The sequence below is a fragment of the Poeciliopsis prolifica genome, unplaced genomic scaffold, assembly GCF_027474105.1.
Source record: "Poeciliopsis prolifica strain line A6 unplaced genomic scaffold, Auburn_PproV2 SCAFFOLD008, whole genome shotgun sequence".
Lineage (NCBI taxonomy): Eukaryota > Metazoa > Chordata > Actinopteri > Cyprinodontiformes > Poeciliidae > Poeciliopsis > Poeciliopsis prolifica.
Window position 1 is genome coordinate 6,650,900 of NW_026562383.1, and position 22,928 is coordinate 6,673,827.

The 22,928-nt window shown below is 39.8% G+C and overlaps 2 protein-coding genes across 3 annotated transcripts; both read left to right on the plus strand.

The window, feature by feature from the left end:
• The first annotated feature begins 1,730 nt into the window (after positions 1-1,730).
• LOC129361957 (serine/threonine-protein kinase OSR1-like) lies at positions 1,731-16,234 on the plus strand. Of its 2 annotated transcripts, XM_055033219.1 has the most exons (18): positions 1,731-2,125; positions 2,665-2,777; positions 4,604-4,712; positions 4,987-5,128; positions 6,112-6,167; positions 6,315-6,424; positions 6,537-6,638; positions 7,580-7,713; positions 7,804-7,852; positions 8,407-8,472; positions 8,668-8,790; positions 9,140-9,175; positions 9,337-9,486; positions 10,515-10,614; positions 10,688-10,756; positions 10,887-10,951; positions 12,129-12,198; positions 13,346-16,234. In XM_055033219.1, exons 1-18 carry the CDS (start codon positions 2,056-2,058, stop codon positions 13,366-13,368), a joined length of 1,587 nt encoding a protein of 528 aa, XP_054889194.1. In that variant the 5' UTR covers positions 1,731-2,055; the 3' UTR covers positions 13,369-16,234. The 2 variants fall into 2 exon arrangements, with proteins under 2 accessions (XP_054889194.1, XP_054889195.1); XM_055033220.1 differs by having other exon boundaries at positions 1,733-2,125; positions 12,129-16,234.
• Positions 16,235-17,454: 1,220 nt separating this feature from the next.
• On the plus strand, positions 17,455-22,287 carry LOC129361587 (solute carrier family 22 member 13-like). The gene is made up of 10 exons (XM_055032515.1): positions 17,455-17,893; positions 17,962-18,065; positions 18,167-18,321; positions 19,219-19,387; positions 19,476-19,596; positions 19,845-19,939; positions 20,010-20,224; positions 20,308-20,416; positions 20,504-20,710; positions 21,557-22,287. Exons 1-10 carry the CDS (start codon positions 17,522-17,524, stop codon positions 21,630-21,632), a joined length of 1,623 nt encoding a protein of 540 aa, XP_054888490.1. The 5' UTR covers positions 17,455-17,521; the 3' UTR covers positions 21,633-22,287.
• The last annotated feature ends 641 nt before the right edge of the window (positions 22,288-22,928 follow it).

Consider the following 22,928-nt stretch of genomic DNA (forward strand, 5'->3'; position numbering starts at 1 on the left):
GACTTAAACCTCGTTTCAAAGAGAGAGGTGTGGGAGTCTGTGCTCGCGAAACAAGCAAGAACAGGCCTGGCTGTTTCCTCACATACCACTAATACCATCCGTGCAGTTTTTCCCCACGTCTCAGGCTGCTGTTTCAACTCCACCGGTTACAAACGTCCTCTGTTGTGAATACGTGCAATGATCAAAGAACCAGTTTCATTTTTAAATACTCTTCTAATGTCTCACCTGTGTAAAATGTAAACTTTAACATATGCACACTCACAATCAGCCTTTTGAGTTCTCCAAGTCTTCCTTGACTGTTTATTTATTTAACACATGAGGTTATACAGATAGTTTGTGACTCAGCGTTTCCTTTGAATTGAAAGAGTGATGCAGCACGAGAGGTGCCAAAACCAGTACCGGACAGCTGCAGACGCTGCAGCTGTCGGACATGTAGAGGTTTGTTGTGAAAATGATAAAAATCTACATTTTTTCTTTAGATCTCACAGTTTGAGTTCAAAGCTGCTACCAGCCACACTTTTCTGTGAAATCAGCTCAACAAACTTCAGATATAGTTTGTCGTGTCATGATCTGTTTGCCGCAAATGTTTGTTTTGTTGTTTTACTGTAAAACCTTATCTGATCACGATGAAGTGCTCCCTCATGGAACAGACTTCCGAGCAACTCGTGCATCCGATGACGTCACAGAAGGTGTGGGCAAGCTGCCAGGCATTTTAGGGATTCTTGTTTGTATTTTTTCTTGCATTTTTCATCCACACTTTTAAATAAAACCTTCCATCAAAGTTGTGTCCATGTATTCTGTGTGGATGTATTCATTTTTACTACTTCATTGCACTTTTTCATTTTTTACACTTAAAATATTATGTAATCCTTTTTTGTTTTGTTTTGTTTTTTTACCCAGTTGGGCTTTTTTTTTTTTTTATCAGTATGATGTTAGTTTATTAGTGAGGAAAAATGCACACACTGGGTTGTGTCGTATAATTTCAATTGGAACAACATTAACATCTCATACATGTGCAAAATAACAATTGTTCTCAGTGGTGGGGTACCAGCTCAAATGTTGGGCACCTCTTTAGAAATCAAGACCAATAATGGGATTTTGCCCCTCGTCAAATAATATATAAATATATAAATAACTTAAGAAACGTTGATACTGCATAATACCAGTAGGTATTATGCAGTATCTCTGTTATCTCTGCATAGATGAGAGATAACAGAAGTAAGTGGTAGGGCGCTGTACAGATATTTAATCCATTTATTAATGCTTTATTACCAGTTGTATGTGTAGTAGAGGATGACTGAATTCAACTTTCTTGTACGGGGCATCAGTGTTATTAAACCAGTCCAGTTTGTTATTGAGCTGAACTTTTAAAAAAGATATTTTATATCTTTTTAATTTTTTATCACAAAAATGGAACAATTCGAAAATATGAGGTTTGCATGTTTTGTAGATGTAATTAAAACATTTTTTTTAAGAGGGCAATTTTTTTTCTTGACAGAAAAGCCCTATTTTCTTAGGCTTTTCAGTCTTTACTCTTGTGGTAGACGCCCTAAGGTGTATTAATTTTTACATTGTAATATTTGGGGAGAAGGGCTTTCTGACCTTTATGAATTGAACAAGTATTGGGAATATCAGCGCCATCTGCTGGTTATATTGTATTAATGCGGACAACAAGAATTGTCTTGGTCATGACACTTCACCGACATATTTTTGAAAAAAAAACTGTTTTTTGGGGGGTGGAGAGTTGCGGCTAAACCGTTATTTGTTTAGGTTCCGACAATGACGTTTCTTTTACCGGCTTTAAGTGCGAAGCGAGACTACTGCCTAACTGAAGAGGGCGCCATCTTGGTTCCTCCCTCTCTGACTTACGCATGGCGTTGCGTCAGACGCACGTAAAGTTGTGTTGACAGGGGCGGCGGCGGCGGCAGGAGTTGTCAAAGGAACAGCAGCAACCAGCCTCAACGGACCCGAATGGAGTAAAGTCAAATCTATTATTTTAGACCGCGTTTGTGTTACAGCTCCCAAGCGCTTTTACACACCACTGAGGTAACAAACATGGCCGACGAACAGTCCACCCAGGCCTGGACCATTAACAGGGATGACTACGAACTCAACGAGGTGATAGGTGAGTAGCTTAGCCTGCTAATGTTAGCATCGTAGCCCTGTCTTCACTGCAGCGTCGGCTGACAACTGCTGCTAGCCTCGCCAGCTACTAGCGTTGCATGTCTGCTGCAGTCAGAAGTCAAGTCCCAACCCGTAGCTCTTCGTGCAGGCCGGCAGTTTCCCTCGGGCAAGGCCACTTGCTCTTGTTAGCTGGAAAGCAAACAGGAGGCTGTCTCCTAACTGAGCTACATGAAGCTAAACGACTTGCTAGTCACATTTAGCCGGCGAGTGTGAGAGATTCGCTGAGAGGATAGAGGGAGGTGCTGTTTGACATAAGTATAATATACATATTACATATAGGTATATAACAAAGTATACGATCATTTCTAGCTTTAGAAAATAAAATACATTTCGGAGGTGAGAAGTAATGGTAGCTGCGCTGTGTGAGGCTTGTGTGGTCTTAAGTGGTAGCAATTATTATCCCTCATTCCGCATCAAAGTTTTTTATAAAGAACTATTCGAGCTATCAGTTCTGCTCACTGCTAATTCTGATCTCGTCAGGGAGTGGAGCCACTGCGGTTGTTCAGGCAGCATACTGCAAGCCCAGAAAGGAGAAGGTGGCCATCAAACGCATCAACCTGGAGAAGTGTCAAACCAGCATGGATGAGCTCCTGGTAAGAAGGCAACGGGATTGTGTTTGTAGCCCTGCAAGTGTACAGGAACGCATTTCAGTCTGTCTTTTTTTGTTTGTTTGTTTTTTACTGAAACTTGCAGATTGTAAAATCATATCAAGTGAAGACAGATCTTATTCTACTTTATGCTACAATTTAATGTAACTTCAGTTACTGAAACAACATTTCTTACATATTTATATGCCAGATAAATGTGTTAGAACCTACAAATAAAAATGCGCAGAAACCTTTAATTTTTTTGGCCCGATCAGTCTATTTCCAGTCTATTACCGATATACTATGCCTGATTTCCTGCTAAAAGGTTGACCAAGGTGCTGAAGTTTGGTGACCTGTGGGTAGAACATCATGAGTTGTGTAACATGCTATAAAAACTATATATACAATTTAAAGTTGTAAAAAGTGTTGAATGTTAGATTAATGAAACTTGGTGAAAGCTGTGAGATATGCAAGAGCAACAGTCCTCACTTTGGATGGTGTTACTGAATGCAGATGTCCCAAGGTCAGTTATTTTTAGGGTAATTGATGTGTTTAAACAGGAAATCAGTGGAAGAACTAAAATTCGAGAACCTTTTTTCAAAGAAAACCGTACAGTGCAAGTCTAAAATAAGTGATGTCTGTGCTTCAGTCGGGTTACTTAAGAGTGAGAGAGTGCAAGACTTTCAGCAGGTAACAGAAAGGCTGACTATTAACGCTTAGTTACTCTGGTTTATTCTTGTGAAACATGCCCCGTTTGGAAATATAGGCAATCGTTTTAGTAAAGCTAACTGTGCTAATATAAGTTTCTAAAAAACAGTTTGTAATGAGAACTCTTCAGTGAATTTTTATTATAAAATAGTGCAATAACTCTGCTTTTCAGTGACGGCTCTCTCACAAACCGGCCTGTCGTTGTTCGTATTATAAATGATGACATTATAGCAGGAGAGAAAGTATTTTGTTGTTGTCTTCAAATTCTTACTTTTCTGTGCGAAAAAAAAAATCTAAATCAGATAAAACTTGTTTACCAGAGATTGGAGAAGAGTTTATCTTTTTGCACTTGGTCACAATTTAAAAAAAGTTGATTTCCCCTCCGCCCCCATTTTCCTAATTTACCAACACAAAAAGTCTTGACACATTTATGCTCTGCAATGTATTTTTTTTTATGTATTAGGTGTTCATAATAAGCCACCTAATGGTCTTGGAATTCAGCAGCGAAATAATCACTGTGGCTGGAATGTCAGCTTTTGTTTAATCCGGTGAAACAAGAGCCTCAAAGGTCAAGGTGCTTAATCACATCTATGCAAAACTGTGGGAGCTATTATTGCTTATTAAAATGAATACAACAATTGGAGATATTATCAGATCATCTATGAAACTGTTTCGGGATACTTTCTTTACTTTTACTCGCTGCAAAATGTTGCAGTAGGTCATCAGATGCTACTTTGGTCTCTTTGAATCATTGCCTTTTGTTGGTTGTCACACACTGCAACATCAACATCTGTGCTATCTGATGTGAACATTGTTACGATAGTGCTTGTTGTGCTTCAGCCTAATCTAACTCGGTGTTCCGACGTTTCCAGAGTCCTGAGTAAAGTCTGCCCTCTTTATTTAAAAAAGAAAAAAAAGAATCCTGTCTTGTGACTCTGTGATGATCTAACCAAATGTAGTCGGTTATTTTTCTTGTACAGACCTGATTTAAAGCATGTACACCAGTTTTATGTCTTGGCTGTTTTAACAGGGAGATTAAACTCTTATAGATGGACTTGGACTGAATCCTGGCTTAGTCTAACGGTTGAGCTTTTCATGCTTTTTTCTTTTCCCCGTTTGTGCAGAAAGAGATTCAGGCTATGAGCCAGTGCCACCATCCAAACATTGTGTCTTATTATACCTCCTTTGTGGTGAAAGATGAACTGTGGCTGGTGATGAAGCTGCTCAGTGGTGGTAAGTAGTTCTGGCCAACTTTATTTAACCTTATTTGCTTTGTCAGATCAGGTTTTCGTCTTACCACAAAGCTTGACGAAAGGATACATTGTTGGCCAGACTCCAGCTGTTCTTAGCTGCCAAACGTTTCCGATAGTCGACCAATCTAGTCGCGAACAAACAATAAAAGTGTTGCCTCATTTTCTAACAGGAGGTTTTCTCTAGCTCTTCTAGAGGCTTAGCAGGTCAAAGAACGGCCGGTGCATCTTGTGACAAGCCTCTGCCTTTCTTCCAGGCTCTGTGTTGGACATCATCAAGCACATCATCTCACGTGGCGATCACAGGAACGGAGTGCTGGACGAGGCCAGCATCGCTACGATCCTGAAGGAAGTCTTAGAGGGGCTGGAGTACCTTCACAAAAACGGACAGATTCATCGGTGAGGCCCGACGAGCTGGCAGCAAACAAAACGCCGGCGCACGCCGCCATCTGACTCTGAGCTTTTCGCCTCCGCAGTTTGAACTTGATCTCACTCTTTTAATATTTAATACAGTCAAAATGCATAATTGAGGAGGTTTATGAGGAGGCAGCTCTGTTACCCTCCTCCCGGCGCTGTGCGATGTTACGAGTGTCACTGCTTCAAACCAGACGACTTCCTATTCAAGAAGCATTTTCCCATAACCACATGGATTATGTTGAAGTAGACTATATGCAACACGTCATATGATTAACTCGTATTTTTTAAACTTTTTCTGACTTTAAGTTCAGTTGACAGAGCAGCAGTTGATTGGGCTCAGATGATGTGACTAACTCACTTATACCTAATCTGTGAGGATGAGGCCTCAGGACCCGAGGCCTCCTTAATCTATTTGAGCTCTTTGTGCATAGATTGCACCTACTTTACAAAGAGTGCCCATGTACCCTTACAAAGTCTTAAATTTATGTTTCTAAAATCAAGGCCTTAAAATGCCTTAAGTTTATTTTAAAAAAAATGAATTAGCTTTAAATACGCTAATCAGATCTTAAATTTAGTTGTGGCAGAACTATTTAATCTGTGCGACTTTTAAGTCAGGCAAAGGTTTGAGTTGTGCGCAGATAGCTTCATCGTGTTCCGTGATACTAGATGCTGATATACTCTTTCTAGCTAGCTAGGCAGATTTTTTCTAAGGCTATGTGCAAATCTCTACAGCTAGCTGGACAACTTCGATATTTTGCCACTGATTCACTTCTCACTCTTACGAGCCAGCCCAACAACTCCCTATATTTATAGTTTTTTGGTCTTAAATTTTATTCATGTTAGGTTACGAAAAGGTCTTAAAATGTCTTAAGCTGCTGAAACCTGCAGATGTCCTGTTTTATAGTGTGTGTAAAAACCAAGAGCAATAGAATGAACACACTAAATTCCTCACTCTCTATCATCAGAGACCTTAAGGCCGGAAACATTCTTCTCGGAGACGACGGCTCGGTGCAGATAGCCGGTAAAGTGTTTTTTTCCCGTTTCCATTCCTTTGACTTAAACAAGAAGTCACACTTTGAAGTTTGCATTATGATATGAAACAGTTGGAAAGACAATCTCAGTGTAGATCATTTTAAACATCTTTTCTTTCTTGACACTCACGCCACAGACTTTGGTGTGAGTGCCTTTCTAGCCGCAGGGGGAGACATGACGAGGAATAAGGTTCGGAAGACGTTTGTTGGGACGCCATGCTGGATGGCACCGGAGGTGATGGAGCAGGTGGGAGTTGTCCTTCAGCTTCATCTTGTACTGAATCTAACACAGGAAAAATAAATAAAAATACGTTCAACATTTTGTCAGAATGGCTTTTTTTTTATATATATATCTGCAGGTTCGTGGCTACGACTTCAAAGCAGACATCTGGAGCTTTGGGATAACCGCTATCGAACTGGCCACTGGGGCCGCGCCGTATCACAAATACCCACCAATGAAGGTGACTGTGCACTTAGCATGGACCTTTATTTGCTAGCTATGCAGATATTTAATGGTCTCCTTTTTGCTCGAGCAATCCAGAGGCATTTGGGCCTCTGCTTGTTGTTGAGATGCTCGATCTGGAGATTGTATCAATTTGTAATAAAGGGGCAAATTTGATGAAAATCCTAAATGTGAAAAATGTAAGAACTAGATATTTTTAATATATTGTAAACAAATGCGTAATAGAAATCAGACACATATTTTCCTCACTGAATGAAGTGAAATCAGACAAAACTTTTCTTGCTTCAGTTCAGTCAGAATTACCAAAAATATTTATTTGTTGAACACGAGAATACTAAGTGAGCATATTTTTGGGATTTCTTTTTGTTTTTTGTGACTCTCTTTGTATATTGTGTTCAAGCCTCTAATTCAATCATATTGATAATTTAACATAATGTGATTGGATTGTTTAAATATAATGACTGTTTGTTATCCCCAATGGGTCAATAACTAATTCATCTGTGTAATTGAAATAAAGGTCGTCTCATGTTTTATACTTTGAAAAATATTTTGTTAATTTAGTTTTTTGTTTTCTGACCAGTCAGGTGTAGAGTGTGTGCATGAGAGAGACACTTAAAAGCATGACATTTTGTTAGCATTCTACAGCTGGAACAAAGTAAACTATCATGACATGATAATCATGAATCATGTCATATTAGTGAATTGAAACTGACATTTTTTAGCTCATTTGTTTGTTTTTAACTCAAAGGTGTGGTGCTGAAAAAGTTTTAAATCTTACCTTGAAAATGCTTCAATTTTAATGTAGCAAAAGTGTTCGAACCCTGGGTCTACAAAACCCAGCGACTGTTCGTCAGCGCCAGACTTCGGCTCGTCTCTTGTTTTTATGTTCTGACTTACTAACGAACTCGTCGTCGTCACCTGACTGTTTGTGTTTTCCAGGTGTTGATGCTGACTCTGCAGAACGACCCTCCTTGTCTGGAGACGGGTGTTGCGGACAAAGAAATGGTGAAGAAATACGGCAAGTCGTTCAGGAAGATGCTCTCCTTGTGTTTACAGAAAGATCCGGAGAAAAGGTCAGTTGGTCTCTGACTCTCTTGCTGTCCAAGCAGATGCGCCGTTTGTTCCGAAACATCTGAAAAGCCGTCTGTCGGTCTCTCTTTCAGACCAACGGCTGCCGAGCTGCTGAAGAACAAATTCTTCACAAAAGCCAAGGTGAGCTGTTTATTCGTAGGAATTAAGGATGGAAGTTATTGGTTAATGAGTTAATCTAAAGTTGATGGATCTTATCAATTGACTAACGATTAGTTGATAAACTGCCATTTTCTCCTATTTCTCCTATAAAAAAAGACAATAAAAATTGTACATTATTTTGTGTCAGATGTATTAATTATTGACTGAATGAACAGGCAATTATGGTTCTCATATTTAACAGTGTAAAATGTAACTTGTGTCCTACACTGTACTTTATTTGTACGTTGTGGGATGAAAGATTCTCATGCTGATGTGGCCCCACCGCCATCTTTATTCCTTTGTCAACTGGCTCCATCGGCTCCCTCTGCTGCCTGGATGCCAAACTCCAAAACTGGAAGAATGTCTAAACTGACATTAATGGTTAAATAGATTATTAGATTGGAACAAATTTTAACCTAATAAACTATTGGTCAATAGTTGGTCACAAATGGTTGTTTGCATTTGTAATAAATTTATTCTGAAGTTTCTGAAATGAGTGTTTTTAAATGTAGATTTTTTGTTTTGTTTTGTTGCAGAACAATGAGTATTTGCAGGAAAAGCTCCTGATGAAAGGCCCCACAATATCAGACCGATCTAAAAAGGTTTGGCGCTTTTTACCAGTGCAGATGAATTTAATGTTTACAAAAAAAGGTGTTTTTTTTATGTGACTAAGGTGCGCTGGGTTAACAAAGGTGTGACACAGTTTCACAGCCATGGGATGTGACGCACACTGAGATCAGCCTTGGACAGGCTCAAACAGCTGCCCGCAGTAAGCTCTGCTTCTCTCTGTCCTGCAGGTGCGTCGCGTGCCCGGTTCGAGCGGCCGCCTCCACAAGACGGAAGACGGCGGATGGGAGTGGAGCGATGACGAGCTGGACGAAGAGAGCGAGGAGGGAAAAGCCGCCGTGGCCGCCCTGAGGGTGAGACCCCGCGCGACAGCCGCTCTGCTCGGCTTTATAAGACTACTTTTGCAGGTGGTGGTCAGATGCTCACGACCTTTAGCCTTGTAACGAATGTGTTTTGCCCTTGTATTAATTCAAGGTGGGTGGTTACAAAGGCTGAAAGTGGTTTAAATCACTGGCCTGAGCTTCTGCTTAAATCTCTGTCTAGTGTTTGTTCGTTTTAAATAATGTCTGGGCGATGGGTCTGCTTTTCTGTTTACTCCTCAATCCTATAAAACTCCCAGCAGTCCATGGATGTGGACTGGTGGGGAATGAAAGACAAATTGCATGTATTCAATCCTGATAATCTATCATGTCCATTCTGCAGTCACCCAGAGTGAAGGACGGCTCCCAAAACATGGAGGTGAGTGTATTTGTGGTGGACATGACCCGAAAACTCTTGATTTTCACCACGACGCCGACACACAACAATCCGCATGACTCTCATTTCTTTCATTCAGTCCTTTATTTCCACATTGAATGTCATAAAAAGACCTCCCAAATTTATCTGCAAATTTCTGTTAGCTTTTCCCGCCAGCAGATGGCGCCACCACGCATCTGCAGCCTCCTGGAGCTGCACATGAGAGACCAGCAAACCCGGCTGCAGCAGGAGAAGAAGCTCCGCCGCAGGCTGCCACCCAGCCGGCGAGCCCTTCGCACGCACCTGCGGTTCAGGTGTGAACAGAAAAAAGTTTTATAATTTGGTTATTTTCAGGGATGGAACGATTAATCAGATGATTTGCGGTTAATCAGTTGTTGAAATGAGTGTCAACAAAGTTAGATTCATCAATAAATTGTCAAATGGAGCATGCAGGGACCAGAAAAGGCAATTTTCCCCAAAAAAATTGTTTAAAGCAAAAATAAGCCAAAATTGTTCGAAATAAATACACATTTTTGCATTGAGGATAAAAGACCTTTGTCTGTTAATGTTTTACACAAAACTCCTCAAGTGGTAGTTTTAGCTTCCCCTGGTTCAGATTCATTTTAAGGAAGGCTATCTTTGCAAAATATGTATTTTTGTGTGCATTTGGTTTTCTTAATGTGGTTCTAATGTTGTATAAAAAAGACTTAAGTGGTTAAATGAAAGAAGGGGCCAGTTTTTTTGTGCAATTAATCGTCAGAATAACCAATTACTAGAATATTTAGTTGTTAGCTGTAGTGATATTTATTACATAAGGACAAATATTCTCGCTATATATTCTCAACAAATAAGTCTGAATCAACTATCTGATTACATCCCTATTCTTTTGCTTTTCATTTAATATTTCTTATTACATTGTACAGGGTTTATTGTTACTTAATAATTCTTATAATAAAAAATAGAATTTACAGTAAGGATAAAGTGTAATTTTTACATTGAAATTTAGGATTTGGTTGATTCCTGGTTAAAAGTCTTGTTATTTTTGGGATCTTTAAGAATGAATTTTAGCAATTCTTATGCAGAGTGGAATAATACAAAAAAAATGTTTTATTGTTTCAATTGGGTTGCGGTCCCAATTGAAACAATAAATTTTTTATGGGTCACACTAGAAGCTTAATGTTAGCCGACCTCATCCATTTTTACACCAATTAATGTGTGTTTCAGATCACTGTCCTGCAGGCCCAAAGAACGGCCCAAATAATTCATTAAATGTCCCAAATTAATATGAAAGTCGTGCAGATGATAAACATTCAAGCCTTTAATTATTTGACTTTTACCGCAGGATCCTGCAGCCTCCAGCGTTCCCATCAGCCTCGTGCTCAGACTGAGGAACAACAAGAAGGAGCTCAATGACATCCGCTTTGAGTTCATGAGCGGCAGAGGTAGGAGCAGAGGGTTTCTTGTCTGTTTTTAACACGTCCAGCTCGAAGCCACTCACATCGTTTCTGTCTGCAGACTCTGCTGATGGCGTCTCTCAGGAGCTGGTCTCAGCCGGTCTGGTTGATGGGAGGGACTTGGTCATTGGTAGGTTGATAACTTTATTCACTGTGACACGTTTTTACACATTTGCAGCTCTTGGTTCGATGATATTTGAAGTATTTGCTGTGCTTTTAAGCCACTCCCTGGTAATCTCTTTTTTTTCTGTCCTGTTTAGTTGCTGCTAATTTGCAAAAGATTGTTGATGATCCTCAGAGTAACAAAAATGTGACCTTTAAACTGGTAAGCCAAGAGACTTTATTCTGCCCTAATAATTATATGGATTTTTACCAGCAGTAACCTGGATTTTTAAATGAGTTTTTTCTGATTTAAGGGCTTAGTTGTACAGTCAGAGTATGCATTAGTTTGAGTATTTGATGTGTAATTGACAAAGTAGTGAAAAGGGAAGTGGTGCCTCTTTTAAATCATTGTCTAAATAAATCAGAAAAGTAACATGCATTTTTAATTTATTTTGATACCACTATATGAAATACAATACAACCCATTGGGTTAACACAGTACTGTCTAAATGTTTTGCTATCAGGGCCAAAATCATAAAAATTTCAGAAGATATGTTCTGATTTTTACCAGTCCACATATACATACCTGCTGGGGCCATCAGCATATTGTCCAAGGATGCCAGTGCCGATAAACGGGTTGCTGCTGTATGCAAACTGACTTGATGTAAAATAAAATAAAAAAAAGTGTCTCCATTGCAGTTTTGCGAAAAACACCAATGTCAATGCAGCTGAAAAAACTACCTCATCCTTGCGTAAACACTTTTGCATATGAGTTGTTTCAAGGAGCAAATTTCTTCTCAAAATTCCAATTTTTGCAGTTTTATGGTTAATGGAAACACACAGCTAATAAAAATCACGTCAACAAAAATAAAAACAAGAATCCATCTACATAAACCGTCTGTATATTTAAATTGCGATTTAGGCCCAGACAGAGATTTTCCGACCACCACTAATAGCCCTAAAGATGCACTTCTGCATCCTTGGAAAGTCTTAAGTTAATTTATCTAAAATTAAGGCCTTAAAATGTCTCAAAAAGGCAAGTTTGTCTTTGTTAATCCCAAGTGTTAAATTTTGTCTTGATAGGACCCTGTAATGTCGTACATGCAGTTTATTTTTTCTGGTGGGACTTTTCTGACAGCCAGACATTTAAGTCGCACTCTCATCTCTTCATTGCGTTCTGTGACTGCGTTCTGAGGCTACCGCTAGCTAGCTGCTAGCATACACTTTTTAGCTAGCTATCTTTTTTTACATCTGTCAAAGCAAATTTGTCTTTGGTTGGAAGACGTTTGTACGTTTCGATGAAAATATAGGCCTTAGATTTCATTCTCAATGGCCTAAAAAATGTTAGAGGGAGTTGGAACCTCGATGACCCAGAAATCATGGTTTTTGTTTATTTCCAGGCGTCTGGTGTGGAGGAGTCCGAGATTCCCGACGATATAAAGCTGATCGGATTTGCGCAGCTCAGCATCAGTTAAGTTGGGCAGAGTGGGTGAAATAAGACTGAAACGTATGGTTTTGCACAGCTGCATTGTAGTCAACTCCAAGGACCCACTACTGCCAAAGAAAGGAGACTGAGGATGAGGATGATGATGATGATGATGACGAGGAGGAAGTGGAGTGAGGTTGGCAGGAGTGTGACTCTACTGCGGGATGCACGAGGACCACACCAAGGGGCTCAGCTCATCACAGGAACCACACTTGAAATGTTTACAGTGCGCTTATAGAGTTTAACGGGAGAGAAAAATGCAATCAACTATCATCAGCTCCTAATTCGTTTTCCTTTTAGTCCTCCTCCGCGTACACAAGCACAATCCAAACCATCTCCTGCCAGTACTGGAAACTGATGGCCTTTTTTTTTAATTACATTTTTTTTTCTCCGTTTTCTTTCTTTTTTTTTTTTTTTTTTTTGAAATCGGTTTGTGCCACAAAGCTCGAGAGTGTCATGCCACCGTCACGCGGCGCTTTCTGCTACACTGAAACTGAAAGTTCAGCCTTAGCTACCGTAAACGTCCCTCTCCCCCGAGTGTTTGGTAAACGCAGAAATTACTTTCTTCATAAAAAAAAAAAAAAAAAGATCTAAGAGCGTCCCTCGAAGTTCGATACTGCACCTAAACGCATCGTAGCAAAGTTCTCGGATCCGGACTCCTGTACGAAGCGGTCAGAAATGGTGTCAAGAATCGTAAAACATCGGCGAGGATTTCAGCACTGTTAAAACTTCTCATGTGAGCAGCAGCAGAGGCTTCAATTCTTCTTTTTTTTATTTTTTATAAAACACTTTGTCCAGTGGTATTTTCTGATGTCGTGCACACACGTTTATTTTCTCTCACTGAGCTCTGCCTAATATTCTTCTACTATGCAATAGCGCTCTCTATTTCACCACCGTTTGCTGTTTGTTGCTACTTTGTTTTTGCATAAAACTGCAATTTTCTTTTTTTTTTTTTTCTTTTTTTTTGTGCGTACGCCTCCAAAAAGGAGTTCATTAAAGGTCAACCAGCAGAAATAAGCATCTTTAGAAACCTGCTGCAGAAAGTTACAATACTAATAACTCGACTCATCAACAGTTTGACGTGTAGGATGATTACTGTCTTTTTTTTCTTTTCTGTATGAAATAATTCAGCCTTGTGGCAACCGATGACCTGACAGCTGCAGAGAATCCTGAATGCTGGTGACGGGTATCGAGTCCGAGGCGGGTGTCGCGTTACACGCCGACTACGAGTGAACGTCTGTGGGGGCATGCATGCTAAAAAACTGGAAATGTTCTTCCAACGTCAAATAAAGCTCATAGGGGGAGCTTACTCTCCTAGCTGTTGGAATTGTCCTTTTCTATGCGGTAGCTTTCATTTTATTGTTGTTTTATTTTTAAGGTCTTTCTGTACTTCACCGCAATTTATTAGCTACCACATGCAACCCAAATGAATACCAAGGCATGGCTGTATGCGTGAAATCTGGTCGACACTTATGGGAACTGATGTCTTTAAAAAATAGCAACATGTCCTAACACATACCTGAGTAGCAACAGGAATTTATGCACAAAATGCAAATGTACATTACGCTCGTACTTTTAACCCTCCTGCAGTCTGTGAATGGTTCCATGTGCGCTTTCACGAGGCTATTTTTGTGTGTGTGTGTGGTTTTGGGTACTGACGGTCTGACGGAACAAACCTTCCCCACTGAAGGGACATTGGCTGCGTTCCTCCTGAGCGCCGCCCTAAAGCTAGGTTCATGGTGAGCTTGCACGAGTAGGTACGCACCTAACGTGTTTACCCGCCGCGATGCCATGGTGCCTTGTCGCGCACTTCTTTTTGCGTGCAGATTGCGCCCGTCACCTTACAGGCAAACTGGAAGATCTTGAAGGTGCTGCTGGAGAGCAGGTCGCCCTGCATTGGCATTTATATGAACCCTCTTTTGGAGGCTCATTTTAGGAGAATGCGGCGTCAACGTATGAGTCGACCTGAAACACCAAACCGCTGACTTGGCACGCGAGCGCTCGACGCAAACCTTCAAGACTGCGAGAGGGCTAAAGTATCCCGCCTGTCCTCAAACTTAATTTTCCAACAACAAAATCCTAACTCTTGTCACGCTGCAGTATCAAAGCTGCAGCGTGTGTTTTTGTTCTGTGCCTGGCGGTGTTTTCTCTGGTTTCTGTATCAACCAGTCAGTGCTGATGTTCACAAGGAAAGATGGGACAGATTTGTTGACCCCTTCTGTGCAAAAAGCATGAAGTCATTTTTGTATCTCTTCCATTAACCGAAACTGTTGCAGAATTATTTTCCGAATAGTCCAGAAAAATTACAACTTTAATTTGAGTACATTTATGCAATGATAAAAAACCAAAAACACAATAAAAAGTTAGTCTAAGCTTTTTTTAAATTTATCTTTACACTTTTAAGTTGATCAGACTTTTTAGGAATTTTATATTATAATCTGACTTATTGCATTTCTGGGGTGTAAATATAAAATGACAGAAAAATGCAAATGCGATACGTTATACGGATATTGCCAATATTGACTCCAAAACGTTAAGTATGATGCACCATCAAACTTCTAAACTTTAGAAATGTTTAGTTTTTTCTTTTAATGATTTAGTATAAACATGCAGAGGAATTTTGATCACGTTTATAGGTGTCTACAAAATGCTTTAGTAGCTGCCTGTTATGTATAGAATAGATTTTAAGATTCTTTTATTAACTTATAAAGTTCTAAATGGGCTAGATTCTCATCCAGACTGTGGGAGATGAAAAATCTGCCTGTGTCACATTGTATTTATACTCCCGGTAATAACTTACTACAATTGGATTAGTTTTTAGAGGTTCCTGGAAACCTTGATCAACTTAAAGTATAAATAAATAAATAAAAAATACTTCAGTCCCAATTATATAAAGATGATTATTAGCTTCTTGGCACAAGATTTATCACAATTAAATTTACGTAACGTTTCAACAAAACAAAAAAAAAAGATTTGGCTACATCAATAAAAGATCCATTTGTTTAAAGGTTTTCTTCATCTCTTTACTGTAACATTTATCAAATTAGTCCTTATCTGTGTACAATTGTTAAACATAAGTACGTTGCTCTTTTCAGTCCCTTCATCTCCATTGAAATAGTAAGAAGGGAAGTTTAATCTAAAACCATCTGAAATCCAAATATTTTCAGCATCCAGTGAATTATTATTTGAAACATCTCAGAGGCCACTTGCTGTAGTGCTTGGAAGATTTTTTTTATTATTATTATTTTATTTTTCCAGTGAAAAGTTTTAGGGTCACCAACGCCGTTGATGTCTTTTGTTTTGTTATCCAAATACTGAGGCTCTCGGGTCGGGTGCTGATAGGTGCTGATGTAAATGCTGTGTAGAGAGATGTTGTAAATAAGACGAGGAAACTCGCGCACGCTTTCGGGTTTCTGTGTACTGATGTGGGAATGCAGTGAAGGGGACATTTTTCTTGTAAATACAAAACAGAGAAAAAAATTCAGCATTGTTCGGGGCACAGAGTTGGATTTGGCAGAGCGTCACTAATCAGGCAAATATTAATAGTTCAGTTAGCGCCTTATGTTTTTTTTTTTTTTGCTTGATTTGAAATTGTTTAGAGCCTTTAACAAATTGTTCTGCTTTTTTTCTTCCCGGGAAAAAGGATTAACCAAATGCCAGTTTATGTGAGTGTGTGTGCGTGCGTGCGTGCGTGCGTGCGTGTGTGTGTGTGTGTGCGTGTGTGTGTGCATTGATGAAATGACTGATCAGACGTTTGTATCTCTTTCATTAACAGAAAGCAAATGTTGCCTCTATGTGAGGTCGCTAAGTGATCAGAATTGGTCCATATTCCTATTTCAGCATCTTCTACGTTGTACATTTAAATTTTTCTGCTTGACCTTGAACGACTCTCCCATACATTCAGAATTTAAAGCAAAATGTTTGCAGTGCGATGCGATGGAGGGCCCTCACAGGTCTGTCCACGTTGGTTGACACACGAGCTGATTTGAAGTGTTTGAATAAAGTCACGATTGGTTTAAATGAGCGAGAAATTGTGTTGATTTACAATACATGGACAAAGTATTCATACGTCTTGAGCTTTCTCACATTCTGTCGTTTGACAGTCACTGCCAATCATTGACAGCCATGCTTAACTGTGAAATGCAAAGGAAAGAAATGATACATGGTTTTCAAAACTACAAAACACTCAAATCTGGTGCCTGTATTTAAACCTTTTGAGCCAATATTTTAGAAAATCTCCACTAACAATTACAACTCCAGGCCTTTTGGGGTAGCTACCAGCACTGCTCAACTAAAGACACACAATATATGTGGGAACTTTTGTTTAATGCAAGAGAAAATGCTTGATATGTTTTGGTAAAATAATAAGAATAATAAAAACTTTTAAGAAGTTTTTTTTTGTTTTTGTTTTTTTAGTGAAACACCAAATATAGCCAGTAATATATTTTCAAGAAAGACATGTTATTGGGACAGAAATAATGAATTTAATTTTATTCCACTATCTGGATCGACTAGCGTCTGTGTTTTCAATTAACTAAAAGAAGGAAGACATTTAAGGTGGGGTATAAATAAATAAATGTTTTTTTTGTTATCACGAAACTGATAATCTGTGAAAGAGTCAGACTCTGAGCTCTCATTACAGAAATACGCTCAGTCAGACACAACCAATCATAGCCAGGAGGAGGGACTTGGTGCTGTCAATCAATCTCGTGTACACTCTGCTACACACAGCTGGTTAACCACAGTGGAACTGGTCATGTGTGCTAAAGCTAGTTAGCATGGCCAATGACTGCACTTTCCCTGAAGTAACTTGTTTCTCTGCCACTACTAGCATATTTAGCACCGCACACAAGATTGATTGACAGCACTAACACCCTCCTCCTGGCTCTGATTGGCTGCTTTGGACTGGGAGCGGTCGGTGCATTTCTTCAGTGCAATAGTCGCACTGGGAGAGAATCCAGGAAACTTAATTTTTAAACATTTTTTCCACACATCATCTGTCTCATACTGTCACGACATGGTGACAGTTTTAACAAATATGTAAAAATGAACACTTTTACGAAAATTTGTTTTTACACATTTGTTAAAACTGTCACTATGTCCTGACAGTGAAACAAAAACACAAGCTCTACCTCTCAGCTTCCTTCGCTTATTTCAACATGTCAACCATTGCCCCACTAACTTTGTGTTGAAGGTTGCTTTTCCCCTCACACTCAGTGACTGATTAGAGTCACAGTTTAAATATTGATTTTTCATGTACGCCTCGATAAAGACGGCCTTAGCGGCTTCTTCTTCGTCTGCGCAAAGATGGTGGACTTTGGGGAAATCCTCCTGACCGTCGGGGACTTTGGCTTCTTCCAAAAGCTTCTTCTCCTGGCGCTGGCTTCTCCACATTTTTTGCTCCCAGTTTTCTTCTGCAGCTTCCTTTTCACCCAGTCCGACCCGGAGCGGCACTGCGACACGGACTGGATCCTCAGAGCTGCTAACCTGACCGCAGAGGAGCAGCTGAACCTCACCGTGCCCAGGGAGGAGGACGGGAGCTTCAGCCGGTGTCGGATGTTCGTCCCTGTGGACTGGGACATCCAGGACATCAGGGACTATGGACTCAATGAGACAACAGGCTGCAGGGATGGATGGGTTTATGGCAGCATGCTGTACGAATCCACCATAGTGACTGATGTAAGTAAAGAGTGATTATGTTATTTACAGCGACTGCCTTCTAATTATCTCAGCATCCATTTTTGCAGTTTGATCTTGTCTGTGAGAAGTCTAACATGGCCGAAATCACTCAGACCATCTTCATGACGGGTATGCTCGCAGGCTCGTTCATCTTTGGACCAGTTGCTGACTCGTAAGTTCCTTTAAAAAAAATAAAAATAAATTAAATGATTGCCTTACTGACTTGTTGCATAAAAAACAAGCAAAAGATTTAAAGCCTTTATCTGTGTTCAGGTATGGCCGCAAGAGAACCACTCAGCTCCCCGTCGTCCTGCTTTTGATATTTCTGGTCGTTGCCGGTGTGTCTCCAAATGTTTACGTTTACAACGTGTCCCAGTTTATTGTTGGAGCGGCGCTGGGAGGATACAGGATGAACTCTATAGTGCTGGGTTCGTCTTTTTCTCACCTTTTTCGTAGAAGTGGGCGGATTGATCCAAAAATATCGATAATATCAAAGCTAAGTCTGTATCAGTATCGGATTAATACTAGCATGATAAGATCGATACTTTAGTTTCACATTCCAAATTGAAACCTTTTGCATTGTCTTTCAACTCTGCCTCAGAAAAAATTATTTTATTTACGAAAGATTCACACAAATCATGTAAAGATATTATTAATGTATGTTGTAGGTACCTATAAACTTTGTCAAATTTTTTACTCTAGGTTTGACAAAAATAATTCAAAGCAAAAATAACAACGGTCAGACGTTTGACAATATGCCAAAGGTTAATAAAAATTATCGATATCTGAATTGACAATACGGGACCTCTGTTTATTTGGTATCGGATCAATTTCAAAATATGGAGGATCACACGACTAATTTTTGGACTCATGGATATTTAGTATTAATTTTAACAACAGAGAAAGTCAAACCAAGTCACTGAAATGGAATAAAACACATTTCAAACCTCTTGTTAGCCATGTAGTCCTGCTAAATAAGGACTCCTGCATCCATGTCCACTTAAAAACATCTGGAGTTACACACAGTCGTATCCAACCAAATGCACATGATGAGAAAATAGTTACTCAGCATTTTGAAACGGGTTTGTTCTGATAAATCTAGTTCGGTTGAAGTTGCGTTCAAAGGAGATTGAAGAAAAGTATTGGAACGGCGTTGACTTTTTTGTTTTTCAAGTGAAAATAAATTGAGCTTAATTTCCAAAGAAAAAGAAGCTTGCGATCGATATGTGCTTGTTAAAGAAAAAACATAAATTCAGCAGGATGTTTTCATGCGACAGTGGACGTGGCTGTGCTTTGAGAAAACAACCCTGCTGTGTATTTTGCAGCTACAGAGTGGATTGGGATCACTAAGAGGTCCCTGGCCTCCTGTGTCAGCCAGGTGTTTGGAAGTTTCGGACAGTGTGCGCTGGCCGGGCTGGTCTACTTCGTCCGGGACTGGAGGAAAGCGCAGTATGTGGTGGCAGGGGCCGAGGCTGTGGTGTTCCTCTACATATGGTAGGTGTTTTTGTTGGTTACACATCGGATCCTCAGGTTTGAACCGGTTTGTATTTGCTCAACAGCTTTGTTTTTTTTTTTTTTTTAGGTGGATTCCCGAGTCGGCCCGGTGGCTCCTGGGGCAGGGAAGGCCAGAGGAAGCCAAGGAACTGATCCGAAGAGCTGCAGCGATCAATAAAAAGGAAATCCCAGAGAACCTGCTCGACAAGGTTCACCCAGTTTAGCAGATATAATATTCAACCAAATTTGACTTCTAGAGTCAAAGAAAAACTAACAGCTCCACACCTGAGCGGTTGGCACAGTGTGAAAACAGCAGAGTCATCATGACCCATCATGATGACTCTGCTGTTAATCCTGAGTAAATACAAAAATTAGTTCTGAAATTAGGATTTTATTTCAGGAGAACAAACTATTTCTTTGACGTTTGCATTTTATTAAATTTATATTTGCTGGACAGGTAAGCGAGGAGAAAAAAGTGGAAAGTGGAGGAATCAAAACAATTTTCACCTCGGCAGTGCTGATGAAACATTTCTTCATCATATCCTTTGCCTGGTGAGTGAGGCACCGTTGATTTGCTTTCCATGTCCATGATGAGCAAATAATTAATGTCTTACATATTAAGGTTCTCGTTGAACCTGGGTTACTTCTGCCTCGTTCTGAACGTGGGCAAGTTTGGTCTGGACATCTTCCTGGTCCAGTTTCTGTTCGGGATTTCCGAGGTGCCTGCACATCTCCTCTGCATCTGGTTTTTAGAGGTTTTGGGACGGAAGAAATCGCTGTTGTCAACTCTCCTCGTGGCTGGGGCTGTTTGCCTTTTGACCCTGGCTTTTCCTCAAGGTAAACTGCTGAATCTAACGCTGAAGGAATAATCTTGGTGTATTCTCACTGTTGGAAATGCTTCTGCTTCACCCGAATTTCAGACAACGCTGTTGCCGTAACATCTCTGGTCACCATAGGGAAGTTCTTCTTGAACTGGGCCGGCTCAGTGTGTCTGGTTTACATTCAAGAACTGTTTCCTACTTCTATGAGGTGAGTCATATGAAAAAGTTTTATAGATACACACACTCACATGATAATCGAATATTTTTGCAACTGAAATATGCTCTGTTCGTTTAGGCAAACTGCAGTGTCTTTGGGCTCCATTGCCTTTAGAGTTGCAGGGCTGCTGTCGCCGTTGCTCAACATGCTGGCTGTGTACCACCGCTCCATTCCCATCATCGTCTTTAGCAGCCTTGCTGTGCTAAGTGGCGCACTCGTCTTCCTGCTTCCTGAGACCAGCAGAAAAGATCTTCCTGATTCAACCACTGATGGCGAGAGCAACGGGTGAGCTCATATCCTGTGGTACTCTCACTGGAGAAGTAGTGTGTGTGTGTGTCACCCATGTGATCTGAGGCACCCTAGTATCTTTAAGTTTTGGGGCAGCCCGTATGACTCCTGGCTAGCTCGCCAATTGCAACATGAGATACAGCTGGTGAGCTCTTGAAACATTAAGTATATAGAGTTCTGAATACAAACACTAAAAAAAATTGGAGTATTTGGAGATGGATTGGAACAAAAATTGAAATATACGTGCTCTCAAAAGTGTTCACACCCCTTTTGAAGTCTCTCAACAACAAGACAAGCACAACACAACTATTTTTTTTCTTTTTACTGCACCTTTTGATTCATTTTTGGCATTCAGTATTTCAGAGTTTACATCTGCCATCAATTTCAGGAACTGAAATAAATAAATAAAAACCTCCAAACTTTTGCACGTTTGCCACCTTTGGCTAAATACATAGAGGTCCATCAAGAAGACCTCAGTGCGCAAAGGTATCAGGCAGGAGAAGGGACCAAACACAAACATCTACAGCGTTATGAATACGTTGTGACCAATTGGCGGTGTTTATAGGCTCCAGCCAAAAAAAAAAAAGTGAAGGTACAACTAAATAATAGGTTTAGGGCATGCAAGCATATACTAACACACATTTTGAAACAGTTTATTATTGCTTCTCTTTTCACAAAACCCTCTAAAACCTTTGAAATCCTGTGTCCAAGCTGTTGATAGCTACTCCATGATATTTTCAAAGCAGAGAAAAAAATCTTACAAAAAAAAAGCTTACTTGTCCGTATCGTTTACAAGATTGATCAATTACACTGTACAGACACTATTGTCCTTTTGACCTGCAGGGATTTGACCAACGGGAAGACAGGAAGTGACATCGTCGTGGCTGAAATCCACACCAGAAAATCAACCAAACTCTAAATGACAAAGAAAACCTTTTTGTTGTTGTTGCTTTGGATCCCAAGTTTGAGCCTACGCGCTCAAACCCGTCATCTGGGAGATGAGGTTGGGAAAAGTCATCAGGAAAAGTCGGCTGTTCTGCCGCCTGCTGAACGGACATGTTTTGTGTAAGGGGCGAGCAATCTGTTCTCTGCGCAGAATAATTTGGAAGCATTAAGTTTAATAAATCAAGAAAGTACAAGCTAACATTTTCAAAATGTTTTATACCTACTCCTAAATTGTGTTCTCTGTTAGGATTTTGGGATCCGGGACAAATATATTCCACCCATTGGGTAATGTTAAGAGTTGATCCACTTTTCCCAGTATACAGAGAGGATGACTTTGTGAGTTTTAGTTAGATTAAAACATAAATCTATCCTTCCTGGTAACTGAAATGCTTCTCAGACTGTGTAGAACCCGATCTTGACATGTTTATGTAGAGGCGTGAAAAACAAAGTTACTAGTAAATAAAGACAGCAAGTAAGAAAACATAAACATAATTTTTTATTTTGTATCTTTTAATTTTTTGTAAAAAGTTATTTAGCGTTATTTCAGTTCGTCCATGCAATTCTCCACGTGACCACTAGGGGCGCATTGCATTGGCGGCGTAGAAAAGATTGAGCTCCCATAAAAAGAATAAATCTTCCGCTGGATGTTGAGAACTCAAAGTGTGTGTCTCATCTTTTCTGTGTCGCAGCATCACATGTTGGAGGAAGATCTTTTCTATTACATCACTCTCAGCCACTCCAGGTTGCAGGGTAACATTTATGCACATGCACTTTTTTCTACCATTTTTAATCTACTACTTGCCTCATTGTAACTTATTGACTGGTTACCTAATGATCCAGGCGGATGACATGCGTGTCTGTCAATAAAACGGTCGACATTACATGGCTGGAGTTTTGACCGCTTGCTATTTTAAAACATTACATATTTAAGGAATAATCTGAGCCAACTTTATGACAGATTAAACTATATAAAGCCACTTTACACCTATGATTTATTGCTGACAGTTTTATGAACCTTCAAACTATAAATAAAGTATCGAAAGTCCAAAATGTTATTTAACAGATGTCAGGTAAGACTACTGGCCATGATTTGACGAGTCAGCACGCAGTAAAAAAAAAAAAAAAAAGGAACACTTTTTATGACTTGGAGTTCATCTGTTGTTTTGTCTTTGTGTAATTAAAGTATTTGTGCCAGGCAAAGCTTAAACTTGAGGACTTTTACTTGCTGTTTTGATCAGTCTGTTTCCCAGATTGCTTAATCTTTAGTCCA

Bases quoted from the DNA above. Each gene is read 5' to 3' on its own strand.
- LOC129361957 (XM_055033219.1), top strand. From the start codon at position 2,056: ATGGCCGACGAACAGTCCACCCAGGCCTGGACCATTAACAGGGATGAC. The intron at 8,791-9,139 runs GTGAGACCCCGC...TCCATTCTGCAG, and splicing joins CCGCCGTGGCCGCCCTGAGG to TCACCCAGAGTGAAGGACGG. The intron at 9,487-10,514 runs GTGTGAACAGAA...CTTTTACCGCAG, and splicing joins CGCACGCACCTGCGGTTCAG to GATCCTGCAGCCTCCAGCGT.
- LOC129361587 (XM_055032515.1), top strand. From the start codon at position 17,522: ATGGTGGACTTTGGGGAAATCCTCCTGACCGTCGGGGACTTTGGCTTC. The intron at 18,066-18,166 runs GTAAGTTCCTTT...ATCTGTGTTCAG, and splicing joins TTTGGACCAGTTGCTGACTC to GTATGGCCGCAAGAGAACCA. The intron at 20,711-21,556 runs GTGAGCTCATAT...TTTGACCTGCAG, and splicing joins ACTGATGGCGAGAGCAACGG to GGATTTGACCAACGGGAAGA.